Source organism: Pleurodeles waltl, chromosome 6 (genome assembly GCF_031143425.1).
Source record: "Pleurodeles waltl isolate 20211129_DDA chromosome 6, aPleWal1.hap1.20221129, whole genome shotgun sequence".
Taxonomy (NCBI): domain Eukaryota; kingdom Metazoa; phylum Chordata; class Amphibia; order Caudata; family Salamandridae; genus Pleurodeles; species Pleurodeles waltl.
In genome coordinates, this window is record NC_090445.1 from 447,069,810 (window position 1) to 447,096,585 (window position 26,776).

At 45.2% G+C, this 26,776-nt stretch overlaps 1 protein-coding gene across 1 annotated transcript in view; it reads left to right on the forward strand.

Moving 5' to 3' along the window:
* Window positions 1–12,974, forward strand: part of CDK18 (cyclin dependent kinase 18) — a 495,791-nt gene extending 482,817 nt beyond the window's left edge. Inside the window, exon 16 of the mRNA XM_069238555.1 lies at window positions 11,176–12,974. Coding sequence (XP_069094656.1) covers window positions 11,176–11,210 — 35 coding nt within the window. The 3' untranslated portion in view covers window positions 11,211–12,974. The remainder of the gene's footprint in view (window positions 1–11,175) is intronic.
* The last annotated feature ends 13,802 nt before the right edge of the window (window positions 12,975–26,776 follow it).

Consider the following 26,776-nt stretch of genomic DNA (forward strand, 5'->3'; position numbering starts at 1 on the left):
GGAACAGGTGCCACCCCAGGAGAGGTTTCTCCCACCACAGGAATGGTATCCTGAATGGTAGGGTGGTTAGGGGATACTGTGATACCCTTTTTACCTGTTGATGGAGAGGGATCCTGAGTTTTCAGGCCTTCTCTCCTTTGCTTTTTCATTTCAGTAGAAATGAGAGGGAACAATTCCTCAGGGATGCCCAGCATGGCTGCATGGGCATAAAACTCTACATCAGCCCAACCTGAGGCCTCTAGGTCATTACCTAAGAGACAGTCTACAGGTAAGCTAGGTGATACCACCACCTGCTTAGGGCCAGTAACTCCACCCCAACTAAACTGAATTATAGCTAAGGGAAGAAACTTAGTGGAGTTATGGACATCAATAATCTTATACTGTTGTCCAATGATGTGTTGATCAGGGTGCACTAGGTTTTCAGTCACCAAAGTGATACTGGCACCTGTGTCCCTGTAGGCCAAGGCCTCAACACCATTTATTGAAACTGTCTGCCTGTACTTATCCATTGTAAGGGGACAAGCAGCCAGTGTGGCAAGGCCAATGCCACTAGGTGAGACAGAAACTGTCTTGGGACTGACTACCCCAGTTTCTATGATGGACCCATAAGTGAACCCAACTACACCCTTAACTTGACTGTTGCCAGCAGTCCCACCACTAGTACCACTACTGCTAGGGGCACTAGAGCTTGATGTATTAGTGGTGGTAGGCTCAGGGGGTTTACCTGGACAGGACTTATCCCCTGGCCTATGGCCTCTGTTTTTACACACAAAGCACCAAGGCTTTTTAATGTGTGCAGGTTGGGAAGAAGAGGAAGAATTTGTTTTATCCCCACCCTCTGAAGAGTGTTTAAGATTTGAAGTGGGATCTTTGGTTTTACCCTTATCCCCATGCTTATCTTGAGATTTTTCACCATCTTTCTTCTTATTGCCATCTTTGTCACCCCCTGTATGAACTTTTCTGTTCACCCTTGTTCTGACCCATTTGTCTGCCTTCTTTCCCAATTCTTGGGGAGAGGTCAGATCAGAGTCTACCAGGTACTGGTGCAACAAATCAGACACACAATTATTAAGAATATGCTCTCTCAGGATCAAGTTATACAAGCTGTCATAATCAGTAACTTTACTGCCATGTAACCACCCCTCCAAGGCCTTCACTGAATGGTCAATGAAATCAACCCAGTCTTGTGAAGACTCCTTTTTGGTCTCTCTGAACTTTATCCTGTACTGTTCAGTGGTTAAGCCATAACCATCCAGGAGTGCATTCTTAAGAACTGTAAAATTATTGGCATCACTTTCTTTCACATTAAGGAGCCTATCCCTACCTTTTCCACTAAATGATAGCCATAGGATAGCAGCCCACTGCCTTTGAGGGACATCCTGTACAACACAGGCCCTCTCAAGTGCAGCAAACCACTTGTTAATGTCATCCCCCTCCTTATAAGGGGGAACTATCTTGTGCAGATTCCTGGAATCATGCTCTTTTGCAGGATGACTATGGGAATACTGCTGCTGCCACCATGGGTTTCTAAACCCAACTTCTGTCTTTCCTTCTCTAATTCTAAAGACTGTCTATCCAAATCCAGCTGTTGCTTTTTAAGCTTCAGTCTGGTTTGTTCCACCCTCAACTTATTGAGTTCCCTCTCTAACAATCTGTCATCAGGGTTGGTGGGAGGGACATTTCTAGATACAGAGGTATGATGGGAATGAACAGAAGGAGACCTGTCCCTTACAGAGGGCACCCTAACAGCTTGGCTGACAGTATAATGTGAGAGCACACCATCAGTATGGTGTGATTCAACCTCTGTACCAACTATGCTAGACTGTCTAGTAATGGGCAGGCTGAGAAGTTTCTTTCCTGAATCTTTTCCTGGGGGAGTCCCTGGATCAGATTGGGAACCATTAGCTACTTTTTCAACAGATGGGGCCCTTTTAGCCTTATCTTGTTCTCTAAGCATGTTAAGTAACAATTCCAAGGAAGGATTCTTCCCTACACTCAAACCTCTCTCTATACAGAGACTCCTTGCTCCTTTCCAGCTAAGGTGGTCATATGCAATCTTAGACAGGTCAACATTTTGGCCTGTGCCAGACATTTTTAGAGAGAGTTAAAGTGATAGAAAAAGAGAAAAAAAGTTTGTCAGAGCTTTTAGAAAGACAGGGAAAAAAAACTTTCAAAACTTTTTAGAACTTTTTAGAAAGTTAGAAGTACTTTTCAGCACTTAAAAAAGAGTGAAAAGAGGAAATGCAAAACGTTTTGGCTATGTGTATATACACTGACCTTGTTTTGTATATTTTTCTCTTATGAAAAGTACAATGACAAGAGTGGTAAGTAGTCTCAAAGCACTTATCCCACCGCTGCACAACCAATGTAGGAGGCTGGACTGGCTTGTAGTGAGTACCAAGGGGTACTTGCACCTTGCACCAGGCCCAGTTATCCCTTATTAGTGTATAGGGTGTCTAGCAGCTTAGGCTGATAGATAATGGTAGCTTAGCAGAGCAGCTTAGGCTGAACTAGGAGACGTGTGAAGCTACTACAGTACCACTTAGTGTCATATGCACAATATCATAAGAAAACACAATACACAGTTATACTAATAATAAAGGTACTTTATTTTTATGACAATATGCCAAAGTATCTTAGAGTGTACCCTCAGTGAGAGGATAGGAAATATACACAAGATATATATACACAATAGCAAAAATATGCAGTATAGTCTTAGAAAACAGTGCAAACAATGTATAGTTACAATAGGATGCAATGGGGAAACATAGGGATAGGGGCAACACAAACCATATACTCCAAAAGTGGAATGCGAACCACGAATGGACCCCAAACCTATGTGACCTTGTAGAGGGTCGCTGGGACTATTAGAAAATAGTGAGAGTTAGAAAAATAACCCTCCCCAAGACCCTGAAAAGTGAGTGCAAAGTGCACTAAAGTTCCCCTAAGGACAAAGAAGTCGTGTTAGAGGAATAATGCAGGAAAGACACAAACCAACAATGCAACAACTATGGATTTCCAATCTAGGGTACCTGTGGAAGAAGGGGACCAAGTCCAAAAGTCACAAGCAAGTCGGAGATGGGCAAATGCCCAGGAAATGCCAGCTGCGGGTGCAAAGAAGCTTCTACTGGACAGAAGAAGCTGAGGTTTCTGCAGGAACGAAAAGGGCTAGAGACTTCCCCTTAGGTGGACGGATCCCTCTCGCCGTGGAGAGTCGTGCAGAAGTGTTTTCCCGCCGAAAGAACGCCAACAAGCCTTGCTAGCTGCAAATCGTGCGGTTAGCATTTTTGGACGCTGCTGAGGCCCAGGAGGGACCAGGAGGTCGCAAATTGGACCAGCAGAGAGAGGGGACGTCGAGCAAGACAAGGAGCCCTCTCTGAAGCAGGTAGCACCCGGAGAAGTGCCAGAAACAGGCACTACGAGGATGTGTGAAACGGTGCTCACCCGAAGTCGCACAAAGAAGTCCCACGTCGCCGGAGAACAACTTAGGAGGTCGTGCAATGCAGGTTAGAGTGCCGTGGACCCAGGCTGGACTGTGCACAAAGGATTTCCGCCGGAAGTGCACGGAGGCCGGAGTAGCTGCAAAAGTCGCGGTTCCCAGCAATGCAGCCCAGCGAGGTGAGGCAAGGACTTACCTCCACCAAACTTGGACTGAAGAGTCACTGGACTGTGGGGGTCACTTGGACAGAGTCGCTGGATTCGAGGGACCTCGCTCGTCGTGCTGAGAGGAGACCCAAGGGACCGGTAATGCAGCTTTTTCGTGCCTGCGGTTGCAGGGGGAAGATTCCGTCGACCCACGGGAGATTTCTTCTGAGCTTCTGGTGCAGAGAGGAGGCAGACTACCCCCACAGCATGCACAGGCAGGAAAACAGTCGAGAAGGCGGCAGGATCAGCGTTACAGAGTTGCAGTAGTCGTCTTTGCTACTATGTTGCAGTTTTGCAGGCTTCCAGCGCGGTCAGCAGTCGATTCCTTATCAGAAGGTGAAGAGAGAGATGCAGAGGAACTCGGCTGAGCTCATGCATTCGTTATCTAAAGTTTCCCCAGAGACAGAGACCCTAAATAGCCAGAAAAGAGGGTTTGGCTACCTAGGAGAGAGGATAGGCTAGCAACACCTGAAGGAGCCTATCACAAGGAGTCTCTGACGTCACCTGGTGGCACTGGCCACTCAGAGCAGTCCAGTGTGCCAGCACCACCTCTGTTTCCAAGATGGCAGAGGTCTGGAGCACACTGGAGGAGCTCTGGACACCTCCCAGGGGAGGTGCAGGTCAGGGGAGTGGTCACTCCCCTTTCCTTTGTCCAGTTTCGCGCCAGAGCAGGGCTAAGGGGTCCCCTGAACCGGTGTAGGCTGGCTTATGCAGAATTGGGCACATCTGTGCCCAACAAAGCATTTCCAGAGGCTGGGGGAGGCTACTCCTCCCCTGCCTTCACACCATTTTCCAAAGGGAGAGGGTGTCACACCCTCTCTCAGAGGAAGTTCTTTGTTCTGCCATCCTGGGCCAGGCCTGGCTGGACCCCAGGAGGGCAGATGCCTGTCTGAGGGGTTGGCAGCAGCAGCAGCTGCAGTGAAACCCCAGGAAGGGCAGTTTGGCAGTACCAGGGTCTGTGCTACAGACCACTGGGATCATGGGATTGTGCCAACTATGCCAGGATGGCATAGAGGGGGCAATTCCATGATCATAGACATGTTACATGGCCATATTCGGAGTTACCATTGTGAAGCTACATATAGGTAGTGACCTATATGTAGTGCACGCGTGTAATGGTGTCCCCGCACTCACAAAGTTCAGGGAATTGGCTCTGAACAATGCGGGGGCACCTTGGCTAGTGCCAGGGTGTCCTCACACTAAGTAACTTTGCACCTAACCTTTACCAGGTAAAGGTTAGACATATAGGTGACTTATAAGTTACTTAAGTGCAGTGTAAAATGGCTGTGAAATAACGTGGACGTTATTTCACTCAGGCTGCAGTGGCAGGCCTGTGTAAGAATTGTCAGAGCTCCCTATGGGTGGCAAAAGAAATGCTGCAGCCCATAGGGATCTCCTGGAACCCCAATACCCTGGGTACCTCAGTACCATATACTAGGGAATTATAAGGGTGTTCCAGTAAGCCAATGTAAATTGGTAAAATTGGTCACTAGCCTGTTAGTGACAATTTGAAATAAATGAGAGAGCATAACCACTGAGGTTCTGGTTAGCAGAGCCTCAGTGAGACAGTTAGTCATCACTCAGGGAACACATACAGGGCACACTTATGAGCACTGGGGCCCTGGCTGGCAGGGTCCCAGTGACACATACAACTAAAACAACATATATATAGTGAAATATGGGGTAACATGCCAGGCAAGATGGTACTTTCCTACAGTTATGCATGTCTGAGTTGTAAGCATCAGCGAAATTGGCTACAATGTCTTGCATTAGGTCTTCAGAAGATTTCAGTGCTGTGTTGCACATAACATCGCCCAAAGTAGAGATCCTGATGAGATCCGATCTTCCAAAGCCCTTTAGATGGCCTTCCTGGAGCAGCACCATGCATTGCCATAGCAGTGTCCTCTCTGTTAATCTACCCCATCATCCCATGCGTTGTTGGGTGGTGCGCCACAAGCGGCGTAACACCTGTATCGCCAGGGAGACACTGTCTCTGTCTTCCCAGAAAGGTTGCCTAAGGTGTTGCCCATTACCCATTTTTCGGCCATAAATGCTGGGTCTTGGTGATGATCGTGCCTCCATTCATTTATAGTCCTTAATTGTGAGGTTAAGTAGTAGGAGTATACCTCTGCAGCAGCTATGCCCTCCTGAAATGTGGACTGAAAGCATGTGGCTAATGTGATATGGTAGGCATCATCGTTCCAGAGGAATCATGACAGGAGGGAGTTAATCTTCTTAATCCAGGATCGGGGGATCACATATGAATTATTCTGTAGTTGGTAAAGGAGTCTGGGGAGGAAGACCATCTTGAAGATTGCAGATCGGCCCATCAAGGACAACAGACCACTCTGAATCAGGGGATATATACACGCCGAGATACTTGAAACCTATCTCTGCCATCCACACGTCCGATGCTCAGGATGAAGGCCCAGTGTCTCCATTGATGGGGAAGACCACCAACTTAGACAAATTCATAACTAAACTAGACGTTTTGCCAAATATGTGCATGATTTGAAGGATGTGTGGGCCAGAGGTGTCAGGATCAGTTATGAAGAATAAAATATCATCAGCGTAAAGGGCGAAGCGGTTGGAACAATCTGGGCTCCATTCAAATCCCCATGCTTGGCATCCATTCAGACCCAGATGCCAGTGGTTTTACCACTAAGGTGAACAATCCCAGAGAGAGTAGGCAACATTGGTGGGTTCAACTCTGTACTGGGAATACTTCAGATGAGTAATCTGCTACCCTCACGGTAGCCGTCAGATCTGAATACAATAGACGTACATAGGAGATTAATCTAGGGCCAAACTTTAGTCTGTGGAGTAGAGAGAACAGAAAATCCCAGCACACCGAACCAAACGCCTTGTCCATGTCAGTAGGAACACTGCTGTTGATCGTTCTAGATGATCGGCCAGGGTGTTGGCGACTCTGCAAATGTTGTGGCACAGCATGGCATGAAGCCACCCTGGTCTGGATAGATCAGGTCGGTGAGGTACTGGAGTACAGATAGAGGGACTGGGAGATTTAAATTGGTCCAGTGCACACTCTCCTGAAAGTCAAATACAAAACAATTAGGTACATTGTTCCAAGGGGATCACCACAGGTCAGCTAGGCACTTCTATAAGTAGAAGCAAGAGCCCTCACACACCCAATGGGTGTCATGCTTCATCACTGGGCTTGCTCCTTTTCGGGACGACGCTGCAATTCCCCATGGCCCCACTTTAGGGGGTTCTTTTCCAGAGATCTTTTAATAAGTGACGTCGTCAGTAGTAGGAGTAGACTCAAACCCACACAGGGAAGTGAAGGACTGGAGTTAGTGTGTTAAAATTGACTCTAGGCCCTAACGTAAATCAGTTTATTGTCACTAAAGGGTCTAGGTCATGGTTAAAAAATAGGGGACTGACCAAGGAAGTTATGTTCCTCCACTCAACTGAGAAAAAATGTAGTACTTTAACCCTCATTAATGGTCCACATGTTTCACGCCTATATTGTCACATACGGATCAGTGGGCATTTCTTCAGGATGAAAAGTAAGTAAAGAAACTCCTAGACTTCACTTGGGGAACCTTAAGTGTGTTCAAATTGCATGAAAAGTTAAATAAAGGACTTACATAAAAAGACTAGAAGCCCTAGTTAGAGGTTGACCCTCCTAAATTAAGGAAAGAGCCCCTTGGGAACAGGCGAGCTGAGGAACTACAGCAAATCTCCCCCCACCACCTCGGCTGCTGAGTATGAGGTCTAGGGTCAGGCAGTCCAATGGGACTTCTGCAAAAGGGCTACCCGACTGGGAACAGTAGGTATAAGTAAGACTGGGCCATCCACTGACTGTGCATCTGTGTGGGACTGGCGGTGCCGTTATGTTTATCTATGTGCCTGTCTACTGGCCTCAACAGTGTGTAGACTAGATCCCCCAAACAGCAGTCGTGCCCCAGCAACAGGCAACAAAATTTCTCAGCCAGTAGCCCTTTGGTTATCCATGTGTGGTAATGATTACATATGGCACCGGGGTGTTGGCGAGCCGGTCCACATGAGACCCCATGATCTTCTGTAACCCCCAAGAGCCCAGCCCCCACTCGTCAACACTCTCTGCCATATCTAGTCACTGGTTTGCCTTAAAATGCAGCAGGCAGCCATATGAGTGGTGTACCTCTTAGGCCATACAGGATGCATAAGTCTGGGGTGGAAGAACAAAGCCAAGCATGGAGGGAGGGCCTGACCTCCCAGGCCCCACCACAGCCTACCTCAGCATGATGTGCAGTCAGATTTTGTGCACTGACCTCCGCCTGGCTGGTGCACAGCCATCTCCCCCAGGCTCAAGGGCAGGCAGGGCAACTCCAGTTGCTGCACCAGGAGTCCAGAGGTTCACCACTGCAGGCAGCCGCACAGGACTTCTTGCACATGGCACAAATATGAATCTCCTCTGACGACGCCACCCTGAGGACGGCGCATGCCCATTCTTCTACTTGCCACCCCCAACAAGGCTCACCTGGGGCCTTATCGTGCTTCACGTCTCATGAAACATGGCAGGTGAATGTCTCTCTAGCCCCAATAAGGGTAGATAAAGGCGTGTCCCTGTGTCCTAGGCACCTTGAGGCTGAAGGTCTTCACCAGATGTCACTTCACGACCTAGCAGGCCGTGCTACCTGGAGCGATGCAGGGCCCACAGCGCTGACCGGCAAGAACGCCCTGGGCCAGAACAGGGTCCTTAGAGCCCTGGGAACATTGTAGAGAGCATTCAGGGTGGAGTGCGGGAGGATAACATCGGATTTAGTGGCGACCGCCAGAGAGCTCAGTTGCAGACCGGCCACCATGTTCGTCTGTTAAGCCACGCACCCCACGATCTGTTTATTAATGAGTTTCCACCCTCCACCAAAAAATTTACTAACATCAGTAAAACTTAAAAAAAAACTCTTATGGAAACTAGTCATCCAGGAAAAGTTTTGTAAGGCTGTAGGAACCATAAACAACCTAGTGCAGGAGATATTAACACCTGAGTCAAAGAATATGAGAACTGAATTACAGGTACCCTTAATATGATCACAATACTGCATTAAATCAAGCCTAACAGAATGTTCGTCCACTGCATGTTCTCCAGGACTCTGAGAGAATAACAAATATGTAAGGATGAGTACAAAAACAACTGTAGAACGGCCATTCATAAGCATAAATCGCACATTAAATCAGCCAAAGCTGAGTTCTTCAGCCATGCTATCGCAAACTCAAAAACCCTGCTCGGAGGTATTTTCCATTGTGTATAAATTAGTTAATCCTAAAGCTGCTGAAACCCTCCTCCCCCCTCACAATCTAATTTAATGAACACACTGTCTTTTTAGGCACAAAAATGAAAACATGTGTGGCTCCTTCCTCCAATGTAAAGAGAATAAACAAAAAATGAGATCAAAGATAGCATCACAGAGATAAGTTCATAAGGAGATCTTCAGTGATTTTTTTGCGGCAAACCAGAAATCAAGGTGAGAAGAGTCTTATGGAAACAGAATCTGGCTATTCTCTAGATCCTTGCCCACCAACCTATGTCTCACCTATAAAGCTTATTATAAGTCTGGTCAAAGCTATCTTAATTGCAAAATTCAAAAATAATCTCCCAACAGATGCCTCCACTAAGCAGGTAAATGCTTGCTTAGCAATGTTACCTAAAATAAAACGTGTCAGCTAAGTTGGTAGATCTTTTTCCTTTTTGTCACCATTACTCTACAATAAGCTTCCTCTGGCCCTTAGGTAATATACCAATGATCTTTCATTTCTGAAAAGGCCACTATATTTTTTTACTAAAAATGTATTAAAAAAAATATTAATCAATGTTGCGTTTTACTAGTGTTTTTTTTAGTTCTGCAATGTATTTTATTATTATTATTATTATTATTATTATTAGTAGTAGTAGTAGTAGTATCATTAGTATTATTATTATTATGATTATTGTGATTAGGTAAAGTGGGCTGAACCATTGCCTCGTGATATACGATGCAATGGGTGGACGCAAACTGTGAATTACAATTTAATGACCAATTTAAGGAACCCACAGACCAGAAACCCCTCTGTATGTGTATTCTTTATATTATATTTTGATGGGGCAAAAACAATAGTTTGGCAAAAAAAAGGCCAGACCTAAATAAGGCTAGCATGGCAGGATCATGGTATTTTGGTGCCTTCGTTTAAAGCACAATGCTGGAAACCTGTTTTATAATAATGCTAAATGTAGGTCCTAATGTGTCCAGGGATTTCCAGATCCTTTGTAGCAGCTAGCAGTGTGCCCTCACAGTCTACATGATCACAGCTGCATCCAGCCCTACACCTTCTCACATTGTAATCCAGGCCTCGCATGGTATGTGCTGACCGGGGTGACCCTTCTGTACAAAATGCTTACCCTGTTCTTCATGGAACCTAGCAACATGAGCTACTTGCAACAGATCTGGAAAATGGGGTTTGAGCTGTCTCCTTTGTGCTTGCCCTGGTGTCACTGCTCCCCTTGGTCTCTGTAAGATGGAAACTGGCTGTCTTGGTGGTCAACTTCACCCATTCCTGGTGTTAGACAAAAATGATTACTCATGTGATGTGTTCTCCAATATTTGTAATGTGAAAAACGTAACCACAGATCCAAGAATTGAAAATGCTGCCACAGGGACTAGCACACTGCATCTTCGTGACAAAGGGCCAGTTGGCTCCTACGCAGCATGGAATAGCCACAGCTACGTTTCCTCAGTCAGAGTTACCTGATTACTCCGTGTCGCCCAGGCCTTAGTAGTCCATTCCTCGACTAGCATTTGACAAAATAAGTAAGCTGGTAGTTTTACTCTTGAGTCCCACGACTACAATCACATAGACTGAACTATCAATTAACAATGGTTGGTAAAAAACAAAGCCAAAAAGAAAGACGATGTATGGTGTCCTTGGTAACATGAAATAAACTGTAATCTTTCTCTCAGTCTTAATGCACCAAAGAGTTACTTGGGCTGAGCGAGCAATAGCGAAACAAGGCAGACTACAAGAAGAGCATCTCAACCCCAGTAAATGAGGAAGACAGACGATTAAGAATATGCAAAGAAAGAAATACACAAAACGATTTGGAGATAGAGAAGAAGGGATTAAGAAATGGTTCTCAGCAACCAGGAGAGATGGAAAGGAAAGGCATATTTTGCACCAGGGTGAGAAAATGAGAATAGATAACAAAATACCAGTGGGGTGTAATTTTAAAAAATACGTTTCATTTTATGTGATGCTTTTCCAGTGACATAAATGTTGCATTGCAAGCAGATATGGCTAGATTGAATAATGGTTTTAGGAAAAAATGTTTCTGCATGGTAGTCTTTTTTATTTTACTGTTCGAAAAATGCCTTCTATACAGTTTAAAAATAGAAATGAGTTTGTTTTTAATTGCCCGTAACATTTTAAATATTCCAATCTACCTGGTTCTCTCCCATTTTGTCCAGAAGTCAGTTCGAGTTTGGAGTGCAATGAGGGTGAGTTATGTGTTGTGGATCAATGCAAATCATCTCTATTCTTTTTCTCTGGCAGCACGAGGGAAGAACAGGCGGCAGAGTATATTTTAAGCCCTTTGCCTCTTCTGAATACCAAGAAGAACAAAATCACTGCAAGGAAAGAAAGACTGTTGCGGCCTCACGAATGTACACACTGCGGTGCTGATCTTCATGGAAATGGGGTAATGGTGTCGGCCCCCTCTTCTGCTGAGCAGTTTCTCTAGCCCTCACCATGGACTTGCCTCACCACGAAAACCTGAAGACGCATGCGCAGGAAACTGTACACTTGTGGGCTTGGCCAAACACTGGCACCTCTCGACAGTCATCTGGTCTGTCACCTCCTACTGCCCACGCAATCATCTAGACCTCAATGATGGACTCGGCACTGCCTGGGAAGTGAAATCCGAAATGACTGTAAAGAAGGTAGATAAACCTCACCCCAACTCACCCTCAGCTTTTCTCTGTACTTACATCTGTCCCCTTGCACACACATGAAAACCCAGCAAAAGCAGATAAATATAGCTGGATGCCCAGGGTCTCACTGGTGGAGAAAAGGCCCCATATGCCAATCTGTTCTGTATTTAGCTCTTCGTTTCCAACACAAATAGATGACTGTGACCTAACTAGGAGCCCCCGGTTGCAGACCCTTCCCTCTGCTACATGTGTGCTAGCCCATTTGGATAGGTAAGGTGCTTCCCCCCTAAACCCCTCAAATGATGGTAGGTTCAGTCCGCAGGCATGCTCTAGGAATCCAGCTTTGAAGCTTTGTCAGTACAAGTCTTTGTTTTGGGAATATGTGATGGTGGTTCAGCACCCTGTTTGAGGCACCTGCTGCTTGGACTTGCTACCTTTCTGGAAGTGGGCTTCAACTTGGCCATGTACACTCTCATGGCTGGGTAGTTTCCCTTTTTGAGTGGAATCATTAGAGAGGTGAGTGATACAAAGGAGGGGACTGTAGGCTCTTCATTACTGAGATGAGACTTCAAACACAGCAGTTGGTTTAAGAGGACTATCCTTGAAGGAGAGGAACCCGTCGGAGAATAACCATGCATGCTTAGCATCTTTGGACAAAGCTCTCCAAAGAGTTGCTCTGTTTAAATCTCTGGTGGACAGGTTCCCCAATGCAGACTAGGGCATCATTTGTCAATGGTTTCGAACATGAAGAGGCTTTTGGGAAGTTTGTTTCTATCTTTCCCTTGCTAACCACTTCAAAAAGTAGGGAGGGCATGCAATGTCATCTGTGCCATTCGAGGACTTACTGTGTGGTGGCTCAAGTGCTCATCTCTTTGGAGATTCTACTTGGTTGCTTTGAGCAAACAATTAGAATCCAAGAGGCTATTTCAGAGAAAGGACATTTTTCTAAGCGTTCTTGGGTTTGTTATCAGCGGAGCAAGGACCCTGTTGAGGTGCATGGCCCACAATGTATGTTGGTGCTGATATTTGTACGTGTAGATGTTTTGTTTCTGAGTATTACATTTGTGCGCAATAGACAGGTCTCATGTGGCAACTGTTTCTACTGAAGCAATCTATTTATCAACTGGCATAGACAGAAATCCAGCCACCACCATACAAGTGATCCCTTATATGCTGCCATGATGTGTCTTAACGCTGTTGATGAGGGATAGGAGACAACACAGGTTGCATGGATGTGACTAGCGTAGATTCTCTGCTAAGGCTGGCAAACTTTGTTTCAGTTTCTCCCTGTACAATTTGGTCAGGTTGCAACCACCCTCCGGACACTAGACTAAGGAAAGAAACTGATTCAATAACACCACTAAGCAGTTTAGCAGTGACTCAGAATAAACACTAGTAAACACTAACTAAACACATAATAAACACTAACACTAGCTGTAGTTTTACATCGCCACTAGTACTAGATATTTCGCATGTCTGTAGTGAGCTCGATCACAAATGTTGTGGTTACCCATCTCAGGAATACTGCTATTGGCCACGGAAGAATGAAAGCCTGCTTCTGTCTCACAGAGATTAACTGTGACCTTCATGTCACCTTCATGTGACACGCACCTGTAGATTACTACCAGCTATAGGCATATGATGACGCTGATGATGAACTTTCGAAGCTGACCCTCTACATTCAGACATGGAAACTGATGGGGGTGAGAAACAGAACATAACTAGCTCTGCTTCGGGAATGTTAGCTACCACGTCATCTGAGAAAGTCTGGTCGTATAAGGACGCAACCAAGGATATTACTGAAGAAGATTGGCGTTCTAATCTTGATCACAACCACTTGACATGCAAGGTAACGTCCAGGGTATTGCACTTTGAGGAGAAAGTGCCTGTGATCTTATATTGAAACTCAAAACACAGAGAACAGCTCAAGAAGACATGGGGAGTATTGAGGCGTCCGCTGGGGAGCTATTTATTTTATTTTATTCATCAAATCAAAGAAACAAATTTATTTCAAGGAATACAATCTTTTTAAGGGTATTTTTATCGCAGTTAAAAATATTAATCATTAATGCAGAAAATCATATCCCAATCTGTTTTTTTAATTGTTCGGTTCCTTACATATACTGCGGCTCGTCTTAGAACACGGTTTATTTAACGTGTTTCTCATTCAGCAACAGGGCACCAGAGCACTTTGCCACTTTTTTCACACGTTTGTCAGCTGGTACCTTGGTTGAGCAGCCAAACAGAACCTGGTGGAGACGCATTTGCAATGCAATGGGTCTCGCATTTGCTCGAGTTAGAGCTATTAGCGTTGTTAACTTCTAACCGGACTTTTATTACCACATAAACTGGAAATTAAAAGTAAAACCGTTTCACATAAGCGAGTCGGTTCAAAGCGCCAGGGCCGTCATGAGCATCAGCGTGAAGAGACACGCAAAAGAAAAAAGAAGTTTGCTCGCAGTCAAACTTATCGGCAAAAGTGCACTTAGCCCTGTAAAGGGACCATGGTCAAGGCGGTAACATGACCTCCCTCGGGGAGGGGCCAACGTAAACTATTTACCAATGTCACTAAAGCATTTTTGCAGGACAAGCCCACGAGCGAGTGGTAGTGATGGACGTGAGGTGGGCGCAAGGCTTGCGCGCTGCTATGCTCGACCTAAAAAGGAGCCCTCTCCTGTAGCTTTGCGTGACGAGTCACCTTAAGAATGATGTGTACACTACTGTATTTGTTCATCATTACATAAACAGGCTGTTGTGCTCCCTCTGGCAGCACACAGCTGCTAAAAGAGTAACCAATAAAAAATAAATGTGCGCAAGTAACACAGAATTAAAGAGATTTTTTTATTTTATTTTTTATTTTATTTTTAATAATCATTGCATTTTGAGAAATCTGCGTCCACGAACGCCGGGAGTTGCACTGTGACTTTTCACATGGTTTGCATGCAGGGGAATCTAAACACCGAGGAGGAATGCTGCTAGTGTGGCCATTATACAAGTATGCTGCTGAGTAGGCTTGCCTTTCAGAGGGACAACGCGGCTGTAGCTTTCCATCGCCGTTAGAAGAGCCTGCAGCAATAGAAGGCCGAGGTTAAAAGGGACTCGGTGCTGTGTCGGTGCATTTGTAAACGGTGACGTCACGTGACCTGCTGAGAAATCTCTGAAAGCGCCCTCCTTCCGCGCTCTGGGAAGGACAGGAAGATTTACCTTATCCGGGTCAACGGGATCATCTGCTTTATCTCAGTGGACAGGAGTCCGCTGAGGTCCTTATCAGCCGACAAAAGCCAAACGGCTGCTGCAACATTGTCTCGAGGAAGCATCTGCCGCTTTAGACCCCTAATTCGAAACCTGCTGCTATAAATGACGGGCATATTGAGGGAGAGTTGTGTGTCGTTGTACGAGCTGTTCCTGTACACGTACTGCGGACAATATTGTAATCGTACTTATATTGCGCTTCCTACCGCTGACCAGGCCTCGAAGCGCTTTTCGGCGAGTTGTTGCGGCGCAGGATGCGGCCCAGAGTTTCATGGCCTCAATATTCCATACTGACCCCATTCTGCCGAAGGCCAATCAACATCTGTGAGATAAGGAAGACTCTGGGGCCCCTTTTCACATCCTGCAGGGAGGGTTCATTATTTTGCATAACGTCACTGACAATATGTTGCTGCTGTACCCGTTCCTCACTTTAGCTGTCATTTGCCCTGTAAGGAATTCACGGCGGTACCACGTTCTGTCAGTGATAATCCGTCGAGGGAGTGACCACTCAGTTTACAATAGCGACACATTTGTGTCGAGGCGGAGGGCTTTTTAAACTATTTGGCATTTGAAGAGATATCGCCTTCTATAAATCTTCATTACACTAGAGACAATATGCCTCTATAATCAAGTGTCAGTATGAATGACGCTCCCTTCTACGATTCTAACATTATGAGTGATTTGCTTTATTAGTCTCACTTTTTCCAAAATCTCACTTTCAAAAGACAGATATTTGTCATTTCACGAGTAGTTTATAGCTTTAGTATTTGACCACTGTAATAACTTCCTGTCATCGAGTACACCTGTACTTCACTCTGAGCGCACATAGACTGCAGCTGTAACTGTTTGCCACCTCTGGGGCACCGCGGTGCTAACAGCAGTCCTTACCGGAATTCATCACGTGGGGGGCACGACGATTCTTCACTGTGGTCGACACAAGAGGGATCTCTTGAAATAGCTAACAAAATACCTCAAAGGAACATGATCATAAATCGACATCTGCTGTTGCAGATATTTAGCAGTTCAGAAATTATTATATTTATGGCATACTAGTACTAAATGTTGCTATCAGTCAGTATTAAATATATATATATATATATATGACATTCTTTGCTGGAGACTATGGTCTAATTATATGGAATAAAGCTGATGAAATTTATCTTTGAACATTGATTCGTCCTTGTCCTCATGAGTCGGTGAAGGAATTGGTGCAGCCGTTTGGCGGGTGTCGTCCCACCAGTTGTGGATTAATATATATATATATTATCCATCACTAAAAGAGGCAGTGCCCTTTTCTTATTATCAGAATGAGAGGGGAGAGCTGTTCGTCTGAAAGCCTGATTCTGTATCTATTTGTCACCGTAGGAGGAACGTGCTCCTGTACCTGTTTGTAACTCGAACATAAGACATTTGTCACATCTCACTCCCATTCTAAGGCCAGTGAGATGTGAACCCGCTCACCAATGTGGAAGGAGTTTGCTCCTGCTGTTGGTTGTTTTGGTCACTATTAAGGGAAAGCGGCCCTATAAAATATGTTATTAAAAAAGACATCGTGGTATAGAATCTTCTACCTCTCTATGAAAATCTCCCTGAGTTACCTGCTTGTCACTGTTTCATTAGGCTCTTGGGAAAGCTTGCCAGGTGAGACTCTACAATGTGCAGCAGTAACTGTTCATTACTATAGGCGACCCGGAGGACCAGTTGATCACCACAATGCAAGTGCAGCTGTAACCGCACACCACATAAAGGGCGCTTATGTTTATGTTGTGTTTATTAATCAAGCACAGTTGATCTTAAACTCTTGTAAATGAAGATAAATGAAAACAGGAAAATGTACTGGATAAGAGACATCTTTTAATTGCTTTCCTGAATTCGATTAGACTTAATACCAAGCAGATGGCAGCCGGAAGAGGATATCAGAATGTGGCAGCTGCCAGAGAGAAGGCCCTGTGTCTGTAGGTTACATCTCTATTCCAGGAAGGTGACTCTATGGTTGTGCAGCTGCAACTGTTTGTTACCATAAAAAGATCTGCAAGACTTGTATATCACTTTTAAGCAAGAGCAACTGTGATGTTGCTTCTCAAATTAAGGAGGTTGCTAGTATCGCTCTTGCCACACGCTAAAGCAGATCAGTGGAAATGGCGTGTTATATGTGATCTCCATGTTCCATAGTATTACAAGACAAAGATAGAGACTAGAAGCTGATCTACCCAGAAGGTTTTCCCTCCTCTTGCATTACATAGATCTCTCAGATGCACTTAACAGCTATCCCTTGCTATGGGACTTCCTTCTGATAGACCTTGCTCCTTTTAGTTCTGTATTAATGCTCTGTAAGAGTCATCTCATGGTGTGATCACAGCTGTCTTTAATCCAATGTATCCCAGATCACAGTGGCTTCGCTGAGCTTTCCTCTCCCAGGCAGCAGCTGGTGTTTCAACTACTTCTGGTCTCGTCTCAAATCCGGCATCCTCCGCGACCCGATACTTTTTATGTGTTTTAGATCCATTTGCTTAGTAGTGCTTTACTTTTGTTCCATGAATAACATCTTCCGGGTGTTCCTGATATTTGCCTTGTTTAGAGTCCTGTGACTGGGCACTGACCCACCAGCATCAGCAAAGCTGATGAGAATCTTGCAGAGTTACAGCCTCTTGATTTTCTTGAATCTAAAGGCTGCTTAGGTGGCATTCAGGCTAGTTTTCATCACCATCTTGAAGTAGAATCTATCTTGGTCTCTGTGGAAATAATGGTGGGATGGCAAATGTTCAGTATTCATGCCTCAGACCTGGAATGGTTGGACCCATTAGCCATATTTGATGCAGCCAAAAAGGAGGTCCTGTGTGGCTCCCTTTAAGACCTTAGGAGTGCTGGTGCTCCTCTGCCCTGATTTCATACCATTCTAGGTAAGGGAGTCAGGCCGTGTCACAAATTATTTTCCCCTTGGAGTTTCAGCACATTTACTTTGGGGGTGCTAAGGTCCATCTCCCCCGGCCTCTTCAATGTCTGTCATGAGCCATTCATCACCCTTGTCCAGCCCACGTGACACATTTATACACAAACTAATGACACCTTTTTCTTTCTGAACCTTCAAGGGCATCTGGCTGTCATGGTGGCTGCTTTTCAGGACTGTTGGTGTCGGCCTGCGACTGGATGAACTCGCATTTAACATTGAAATTACGCTTGTGGGGGATCGGCAAACCTAAAACGCATTTCATTCAGGCTTATCAAATGGGGTCTTGCCTGGCTCCAGAATATGAGATCAAGGACATCGCTACTCAGTGATGACTGTTTTCATTGGAACCATACTTGACTAGAGTCACTCCATGCTACTGGCATTTCACATATATACTGGTATGCTGCAGATTGTGAGGAATGCAGCAGCACAGGTGCACGTGAAGCAAGTGGGTTTGGTACAGTGCCCCCTTTGTTGATTTAATTTCATTGACTCACATACAGCTCCTGTTCAAGGGCAGATTCCAACTGTCTGTGGGGTCAACACCTACATATAAGGTGGCCTCCAACCTTTCTGTACTGCTTCTTCACTTCAGCACCCAGTGCCATCTTGCTCTTCCTCACTTCAGAAGCTGAGACACAGTGACCAAGCATTTTAAATTGTAGTTCCTTTGCTCTGGAATAGACTACTAGTCTCTGAGACTAATGACTCATCAGCTTCTTTTCCACAAACCTCATAAGACCTGGTTTTGTGCACGGCCTTTTCTGAGCCACCCTGCTGGTCTTCTTAGTCTAGTCTCTGTTGTTGCATTGTTGCTATGTTGCTTGAACAAAAAAGACTTTTAGTTGTAGTGTGCTTGACACATGCCATGCCGAAAGAAGTGTAAACAGGGCAGTGCATGTCATCACCACAGAAAGAGCTGCGGGACCCGTTTATTGCTTTCAGGGCTGTGCAGCTATAACTGTGACGTGGAAGGGCCTATTTATTTCTAATAGGAATGAGCTTTCACCATATTTATTGCTAGGGGATTCTTGCAGTATATATATTTTAATGTTATGAAGGAGTAACTGTATTAGTTCATCACTGTATAAGGGAACTGCTGGTCCTACGATTCGGATATAAAAAGATGCAAGTGCAACTCTTCGCCACTACAAATGATGATTTAGGTCTTGCTTATCACTGTAACGAGTGTGCGGTTGTAACTTTCTCCATTCAAGAAAGCTGCAGGTGCTGATAGTCGCAATCAGTTTTATTTTGAGTGCCACAATCGTCTCTTAAAAGAGGAAATATCATGATGTTCTGACTATTCATGGATGCGCAGCTGATCATCTTTGCGGAATAGACCTGCTCCAACGTTTCATTACTGTACTATTTATCTGCTCCTGTAACAATGACTCTACGAGGATCTGCTGCTGTAATATCTCGTGACTGTATAAGGACTTTGCTGCTGTTACTGTTCGTCACTGCACAAGGAACCCTCTGAAACAACCATTCGCCACTTTACGAGGAATCTGCTGCTATTATTGTTCAGCACTTTACAAGAGAACTGCTGCGTACCTACTGTATGCACCGCTCTCTGGGATCTGCTGTTCTTCACAGGTCACGTGATTTGTTTGTGCTCTCACTCACCAGTGAAGCTGTAACTCTTCACCACTGTGCCAGACACATGCTGCTGCTGTCACTGATCACCAGGGTTCGAAAAATCAGCTGCTGTAACTTCATCACTGCATAAGGTATCGACTGCTACTGGAACTGCCTAAAAGTGCACTATGGGTGTGCTTCTGCTCAACCCTTTACCACAAAACATCTGCTGCTGTAACTGTTCATCACTTCATGGGACCTTTGTTGGTTAACCTCATACCAGGGAAATTATATTTGCAACTCTCCAGAGTCGAGAACTACTTCTTCGCAGAACTATTGTAGAAAGACCATCGTTTTTCTCTTTTTGGCAGGTATTTTGCCTCCATGTTATTTTATCATTTATAGGATTTGTTTTGTGTAGAGCAGTATGGAGAAATCTCGGAGGGTCCCAGTGCCTCCGTTTCGGTGAACATGTTCACACGGGCACATATACTCAGTAGTACCATACCCCAAGGTTTAAAAAACAATGGTTTGAAATATCCAAATGTCAAAGCCTCATAGCCCAGGGATAAATCTGCGAATTACGGCCCATATTTATACTTTTTGACGCTAAACTGCGCTAACGCAGTTTAGCGTCAAAAAGTTTTGCGCCGTCTAACGCCATTCTGAAGCGCCATGCGGGCGCCGTATTTATGGAATGGCGTTAGACGGCGCAATCAGACCGGCGCTGCCTGGTTTGCGTGGGAAAAAACCACGTAGACCAGACAGCGCCGGCGTAGGGGGAAAATGGCGTATGGGCGTCTTAAAATGGGGCAAGTCAGGTTACGTCGAAAAAATCGTCGTAACCCGACTTGCGCCATTTATTTTCGACGCCCATCCCCCATCAACATGACTCCTATCATTGTAAAGATAGGAGTCATGCCCCCTTGCCCAATGGCCATGCCCAGGGGACTTCTGTCCCCTGGGCATGGTCATTGGGCATAGTGGCATGTAGGGGGGCACAAATCAGGCCCCCCTATGCCAAAAAAAATTATTAAAAAAAAAAAAAAAATACTTACCTGAACTTACCTGAATGTCCCTGGGGTGGGTCCCTCCAGCCTTGGGTGTCCTCCTGGGGTGGGCAAGGGTGGCAGGGGGGGTCCCTGGGGGCAGGGGAGGGCACTCTGGGCTCATTTTGAGCCCACTTGTCCCTTAACGCCATGCCTGACCCAGGCGTTAAAAAGCGGCGCAAATGCGCCGTTTTTAGCCACGCCCACTCCCGGGCGTCTCTTTTGCCCGGGAGTATAAATACCACGTAAAGGCCTGGGAGTCATTTTTTAGACGGGAATGCCTCCCTTGCATATCATTAACGCAAGGAAGGGGTTCACGCTAAAAAATGACGCACATTCCGGGAACTTTGGCGCTATACGCCTCTAACGCCATAGTATAAATATGGCGTTAGTTGGCGTTAGTTTAGCGTCGAATTTGCGTCGAAAAAAACGACGCAAATTCGGCGCAAACGGAGTATAAATACGGCCCTACGTTTCTGTGGCCCTGCTTCTAGCTGCCACAGCTGTTATGTGGAAGTGCACAGTAGGCTGGGCAGCTCCCTGACTCAGGTGAGGTGCCCAGCCAAGTACTAGAGAATGATGGTATCTCCTGCAGGAAGTGACCTCAGTGAGGGATTCACTGCCCCAGGCGTTGGTTTCAGTGATTAAAGCAGCGTGGGCGGAGTTGGAGTTCCATAAACAGATTCCCAAGCAAAGAAGCTGTGAGTGCCTCGGGAGGGTCACCATAACCTATATGAACATTATCCATCCACCAAAATGGCAGGTGTAGTGGAAGTGAATTAGTGAACACTATGACCCCTAAATATATCACAAGGTGATTATTTCCCTGATTCGTATCCCCCCATTACTCTCCAGTTTGCTATGAAAAGTTAGTGGAAAGTCAAGAAATGAAAACTTCAGAAAGTAAAGCGGGTTTCTAGATCTCTGTTAACCTTCTAAGTCTACCGTAGACTTGATGCCCCCGTAAGACCAGAGAAACATCTAATTGACATCTATGTCTGTGACTCATAGATTCAAGGTGTGTGTGAATCCATGCAGTCACAGATGCATACGTACATACTATACAAGGGTTCCGGAGGGAGAAATCAATGCAAGTACCAAGCATAAGAGTTAGAGAAGGTGTGAGTGTACCTAAGTAACACCAGTGATACTTAGATAAAGAAGTGGTGAGGCTCCTGGATATCAGTGAAGCACTAGTAGAGAAGGTGTGAGGGTACATAGATCACAACAACGATGCTTAGGTAAAGAAGTGGTGAGGATCTTGGATATTGGTGAAGCACGGGTAGAGAAGGTGTGACGGTACCTAAGTGATGCCAGTGATGCTTAGGTAAAGGCGTGGTGAGGATTCCTGCGACATCAGTAAAGCACATGTAGAGAAGGTGTGAGGGTACCCGGATCACAACATTGATGTTTAGGCAAAGAAGTGGTCAGGATCTTGGATATTGGTGAAGCACAGGTAGAGAAGGTGTGAGTGTACCTAAGTAACACCAGTGATACTTAGATAAAGAAGTGGTGAGGCTCCTGGATATCAGTGAAGCACTAGTAGAGAAGGTGTGAGGGTACCTTGGTGACACCAGTGATACTTAGGTAAAGAAGAGATGAGAATCATAGGCTATCAGTGAAACGTGGATCAGAGGGTGTGAGGGTCGCTGAGCCTGTTATCAGTCAGATAGAGGTAGAATGGCTGTGAAGATGTCTTGTGATGATGTGAGAGAGACCTAGCCACAGAGTGGGATACTTTATCAGAGGGTGGCACATGATAGCCTTTGACCCAAACCAACTGAAACTTCAGAAGTATCACAATGTCAACACTTAACTATCAACCTGCAACAACATCGACTGCAAGATATTAACTTACACAACATCGTCTCATTGAGTAGATGTGGAGATGGAACAGTACATCAACACTCTCTTATATATGTTTACCTTAACAGCATTGTGCAAGCGGACATCTTGCTCTCTATATTTTTGCAGATTTATATTTTTGTATTCAGTGATGTGACATACAACTATTTAATTCACTTTTGTTGGCAGTGTGTCTCACAGATGTGTGCTCTTCTGTATTGTTCCCCGTTGCAACTTCCTCGGTTGAAACCACATGTCCGAGATGCATTCCATCTTTGAGATGTCCTCTCTCTCGTTGTTTACAAATTATTCGATCAAGGTCTCCTCTCAGTGTTGTACTAGTCCAAGAACCACCACCACAGGACCTCTGGCCTTTTCTAGTCTTAAGACGAAGAGGTGCCACACAGCCCTTCGCTTGCGTCTTCCTTGATTCCCTGATGTGACCACCTTGGAGTATGGCTTGCACTGACCATGATGGGCACACACCTCTCCTGCAGACTGTTGACGGCCGACCTGTATCCTGTACTTGGTATTTACAGTCTTGTAACGGAATGCACTTTTATGACAATTTGTTGCTCTTTTTTGTTCTGTGTTGATGCACTGACTGGCAGCGCTAACTTTGGGAGACACTGTCGCCTACACAACCCCATGAAGGACCACATTGCAGTGAACATTTGCAATCAGCTTAAAATAGTTTCATCTTAAAATATAAAGTGAATACGCGTGCTTGTAGTGTGTGTAGAAGAGAAATGTACCACAACAAAAGCAATGGAATATTAGGCCTTTACACAATGCACTGAAAAGATACACAAGACTAGGTAGTGCAAACTTCATTTTATACACCGAACTAGCACAGCGCAGGGAGCTGCAGTGCAATTGTCCCTCATAAACAGAACAGGTACTGAAAATGCAGCAACTGTAGAAGCTAGAAGCAATTCACGCTTGCCTCACACACAGCAGGTATAACACAGGCGCAACACAAACTTCCTTCACACACAGCAAGTACAACATGGGCAACAGTGCTAGCTCCTCCTACAGGGCAGGTGCAATACAGGCCGCAGTGCAGGCTTACCTCTCACACACAAGAAAGCAGCATGCAAGTTCTCTGACACTGGGTTGGCCCTAGCTATGAAACCAAATTGTGATGAGCTAGACAATCCTCTTTAAAGACTGCGACCTCAGGTACGTAACCACGCCATTAAAGAGCAGTGGGAGCAGGACGGCAGTCACCTTAATCATTTCCCACCCACGAGGGCTTCCCTTCTGGAATGTAGTTTCCTTCCTCACCAAGGCATTCCAGGGTGCCACCCAGCTGGTCTCATGTGAGGAAGCTGGTCAGGGACCTCTCGTGTAGCAGCAGTGCAAAGCATGCACACAACCGCGCCCTTACACACTGTTACACACACTGCTACATACTAGCATACACAGTTAACGCACACAAATTCACACACAATCACACTCGTTCATGTCTCCAGAAACGTACTTGCCCACGCACAGACGCACACATTGCCAAAATTAATTTTACAGTGTCTCTCAAAAAACCCGCTTTGTCGTCAGCAACTATATAATCCCTTCTCACTGAAGAGAAAAAAGAAAAAAACATTGTACTGTGAATGTTAGATATACATATATATATATTTCTTGTGATTCCCTGAAATAAAGGAATTATATATTAATATTATTATACTAGTAACTAAAGCAAATCATTAATTTAAAAATAAAAAAACACAAAAATGTTGTATGATGTTAAAAAAGGTTTATTCCAAAGATGTTGATTTTTTAAAATTATTTTTATGGGTGAGTTTGGAATAAAACTGGAAGCCAGAAAAGAATGCCAATGTGTCTTTGAGATCGATGTTTGAATGTTTTATAAAATATATTGACGTTTCTTTTTTGTATTTCGCAACGTGATCTGACAAGCTATGTTGTGCGTGAACTCGTCGTTCTCACCGCACTACGCTGATAAATGTTCTATATACCGGAAATAAATGACTGACTGGAAATCGGTGGTCGCCTGTTCCTGGCTGCTGTGGAATGTTGAGGGTGGTAGGGGTCCCAAGTTTGAAAGCTCAAAGTGGCAAATATTCATTGTTTTTCTGAAGGGAGGGTCGTAGTTTTAACAAAATATCACTTTCTGCAGATTTGTTGAGACATTCAAAGTCTTCTCCTGGTTCCCTGGCTCTAAATATCAGCTCATCTATCATTAGCCATCTGAGGAGTTGCTATGGTTTTCCAAAGATACTCTCCAAACTTCCTTTTCAAGCCCTGTTAGAAATGGGGTTTTTGGTTGGCAGTCAGGTTACCCTCTGTCCAAGCAAGAACCCTCACTCTAGTCAGGGTAAGTCACACACAATCCAAAATTAGCCTGCGCCCATCCTCTGGTAGCTTGGCACGAGCAGTCAGGCTTAAATTAGGAGGCAATGTGTAAAGCATTTGTGCAATAAATCATACAATACCATAATATAACACCACAAAAATACACCACACAGTGTTTAGAAAAATATATAATATTTATCTGGGTATTTGCAGGTCAAAACGATCAAAGTTGCAATATGAATTTGTAAAGATATCACTAAAAAGTGATATAAAGTGTCTTAAGTCTTTAAAAAGTAAACAAAGTCTCTTTCAAGCACAAAGTACCTGGTTTGGAGTGGAAAATCTCCACAGAGGGCCGCAGAAGAGGAGATGCGTGGAAAAATGGTGTGTGCATCGGTTACGCCCCTTCACACACGGACTTGCGTCGTTATTTTTCACGGGGGAGACGTGCGTCGTTCTACGGGAGGAAAAATGGTGTGTGCGTGGGTTGCGCCCCTTCACAGACGGACTTGCGTCGTTATTTTTCACTCGGGGAAGACATGCGTCGTTTTCCGGCAAGCGGACCGTCTACTTCTTTGGGTCGTGGGGATTACCAGATGTCCCGGGTTTGTGCGTGCTTGTTTTCTGGCTGCGCGTCGTTCCGCGGGGCTGTGCGTCGAAGTTTCGATCTCACTGCAGGCGTTGCGTCGATTTCTCCTCTGGAAGTCGGGCGGCGTTGTCCTTGCGAGGCCGTGCATCGAAGTTCCGGTCGTCCCGAAGGCGTCGCATCGATCAGCGTCGGTGTGCAGCATTTCTCTCATCGCGGAACAAGCTGTGCATCGAAAATTTCGAAAATTTTCCAGCCAGACAAGAGTTCAGCAAGGCAGCAGGCCAACAGCAAGGCAGCAGTCCTTTGTAGAAAGGCAGACAGGTGAGTCCTTTGAGCAGCCAGACAGTTCTTCTTGGCAGGATGTAGTTTCTGGTTCAGGTTTCTTCTCCAGCAAGTGTCTGATGAGGTAGGGCAGAGGCCCTGTTTTATACTAAGTTGTGCCTTTGAAGTGGGGGTGACTTCAAAGAGTGTCTAAGAAATGCACCAAGCCCCCTTTCAGTTCAATCCTGTCTGCCAGAGTCCCAGTAGGGGGTGTGGCAGTCCTTTATGTGAGGGCAGGCCCTCCACCCTCCCAGCCCAGGAAGACCCATTCAAAATGTAGATGTATGCAAGTGAGACTGAGTATCCTGTGTTTGGGGTGTGTCTGAGTGAATGCACAAGGAGCTGTCAACTAAACCTAGCCAGATGTGGATTGAAGGGCACAGAAAGATTTAAGTGCAAAGAAATGCTCACTTTCTAAAAGTGGCATTTCTAGAATAGTAATATTAAATCCGACTTCACCAGTCAGCAGGTTTTTCTATTACCATTCTGGCCATACTAAATATGACCTTCCTGCTCCTTTTAGATAGATCAGCAGCTGCCACTTCAACAGTGTATGAGGGCAGCCCCAATGTTAGCCTATGAAGGGAGCAGGCCTCACAGTAGTGTAAAAACGAATTTAGGAGTTTTACACTACCAGGACATATAACTACACAGGGACATGTCCTGTCTTTTACCCACACAGCACCCTGTGCTACGGGTTACCTAGGGCACACATTAGGGGTGACTTATGTGTAGAAAAAGGGGAGTTCTAGGCTTGGCAAGTACTTTTAAATGCCAAGTCGAAGTGACAGTGAAACTGCACACACAGGCCTTGCAATGGCAGGCCTGAGACAAGGTTAAGGGGCTACTGAAGTGGGTGGCACAACCAGTGCTGCAGGCCCACTAGTAGCATTTAATCTACAGGCCCTAGGCACATATAGTGCACTCTACTAGGGACTTATAAGTAAATTAAATAGCCAATCATGGATAAACCAATCAATAGTACAATTTACACAGAGAGCATATGCACTTTAGCACTGGTTAGCAGCGGTAAAGTGCCCAGAGGTCAAAAGCCAACAACAACAGGTCAGAAAAAATAGGAGGAAGGAGGCAAAAAGTTTGGGGATGACCCTGTCAAAAAAGCTAGGTCCAACAAGCCCCTTATGAGCAACGATCTGTCGTTTAATATGCAAGAGCAGGGGAGTTGCCATTTCAATGAAAAGAGACGTTCTCTAGATTGATGGTGTGTCCACACTTCCCAACAATGTATTGTTCTGCAGGGGCTTCCTCTTATTGAATAAGGAATGTAAACAAGTTCAGCAACCCATTATGCCTTTAATGA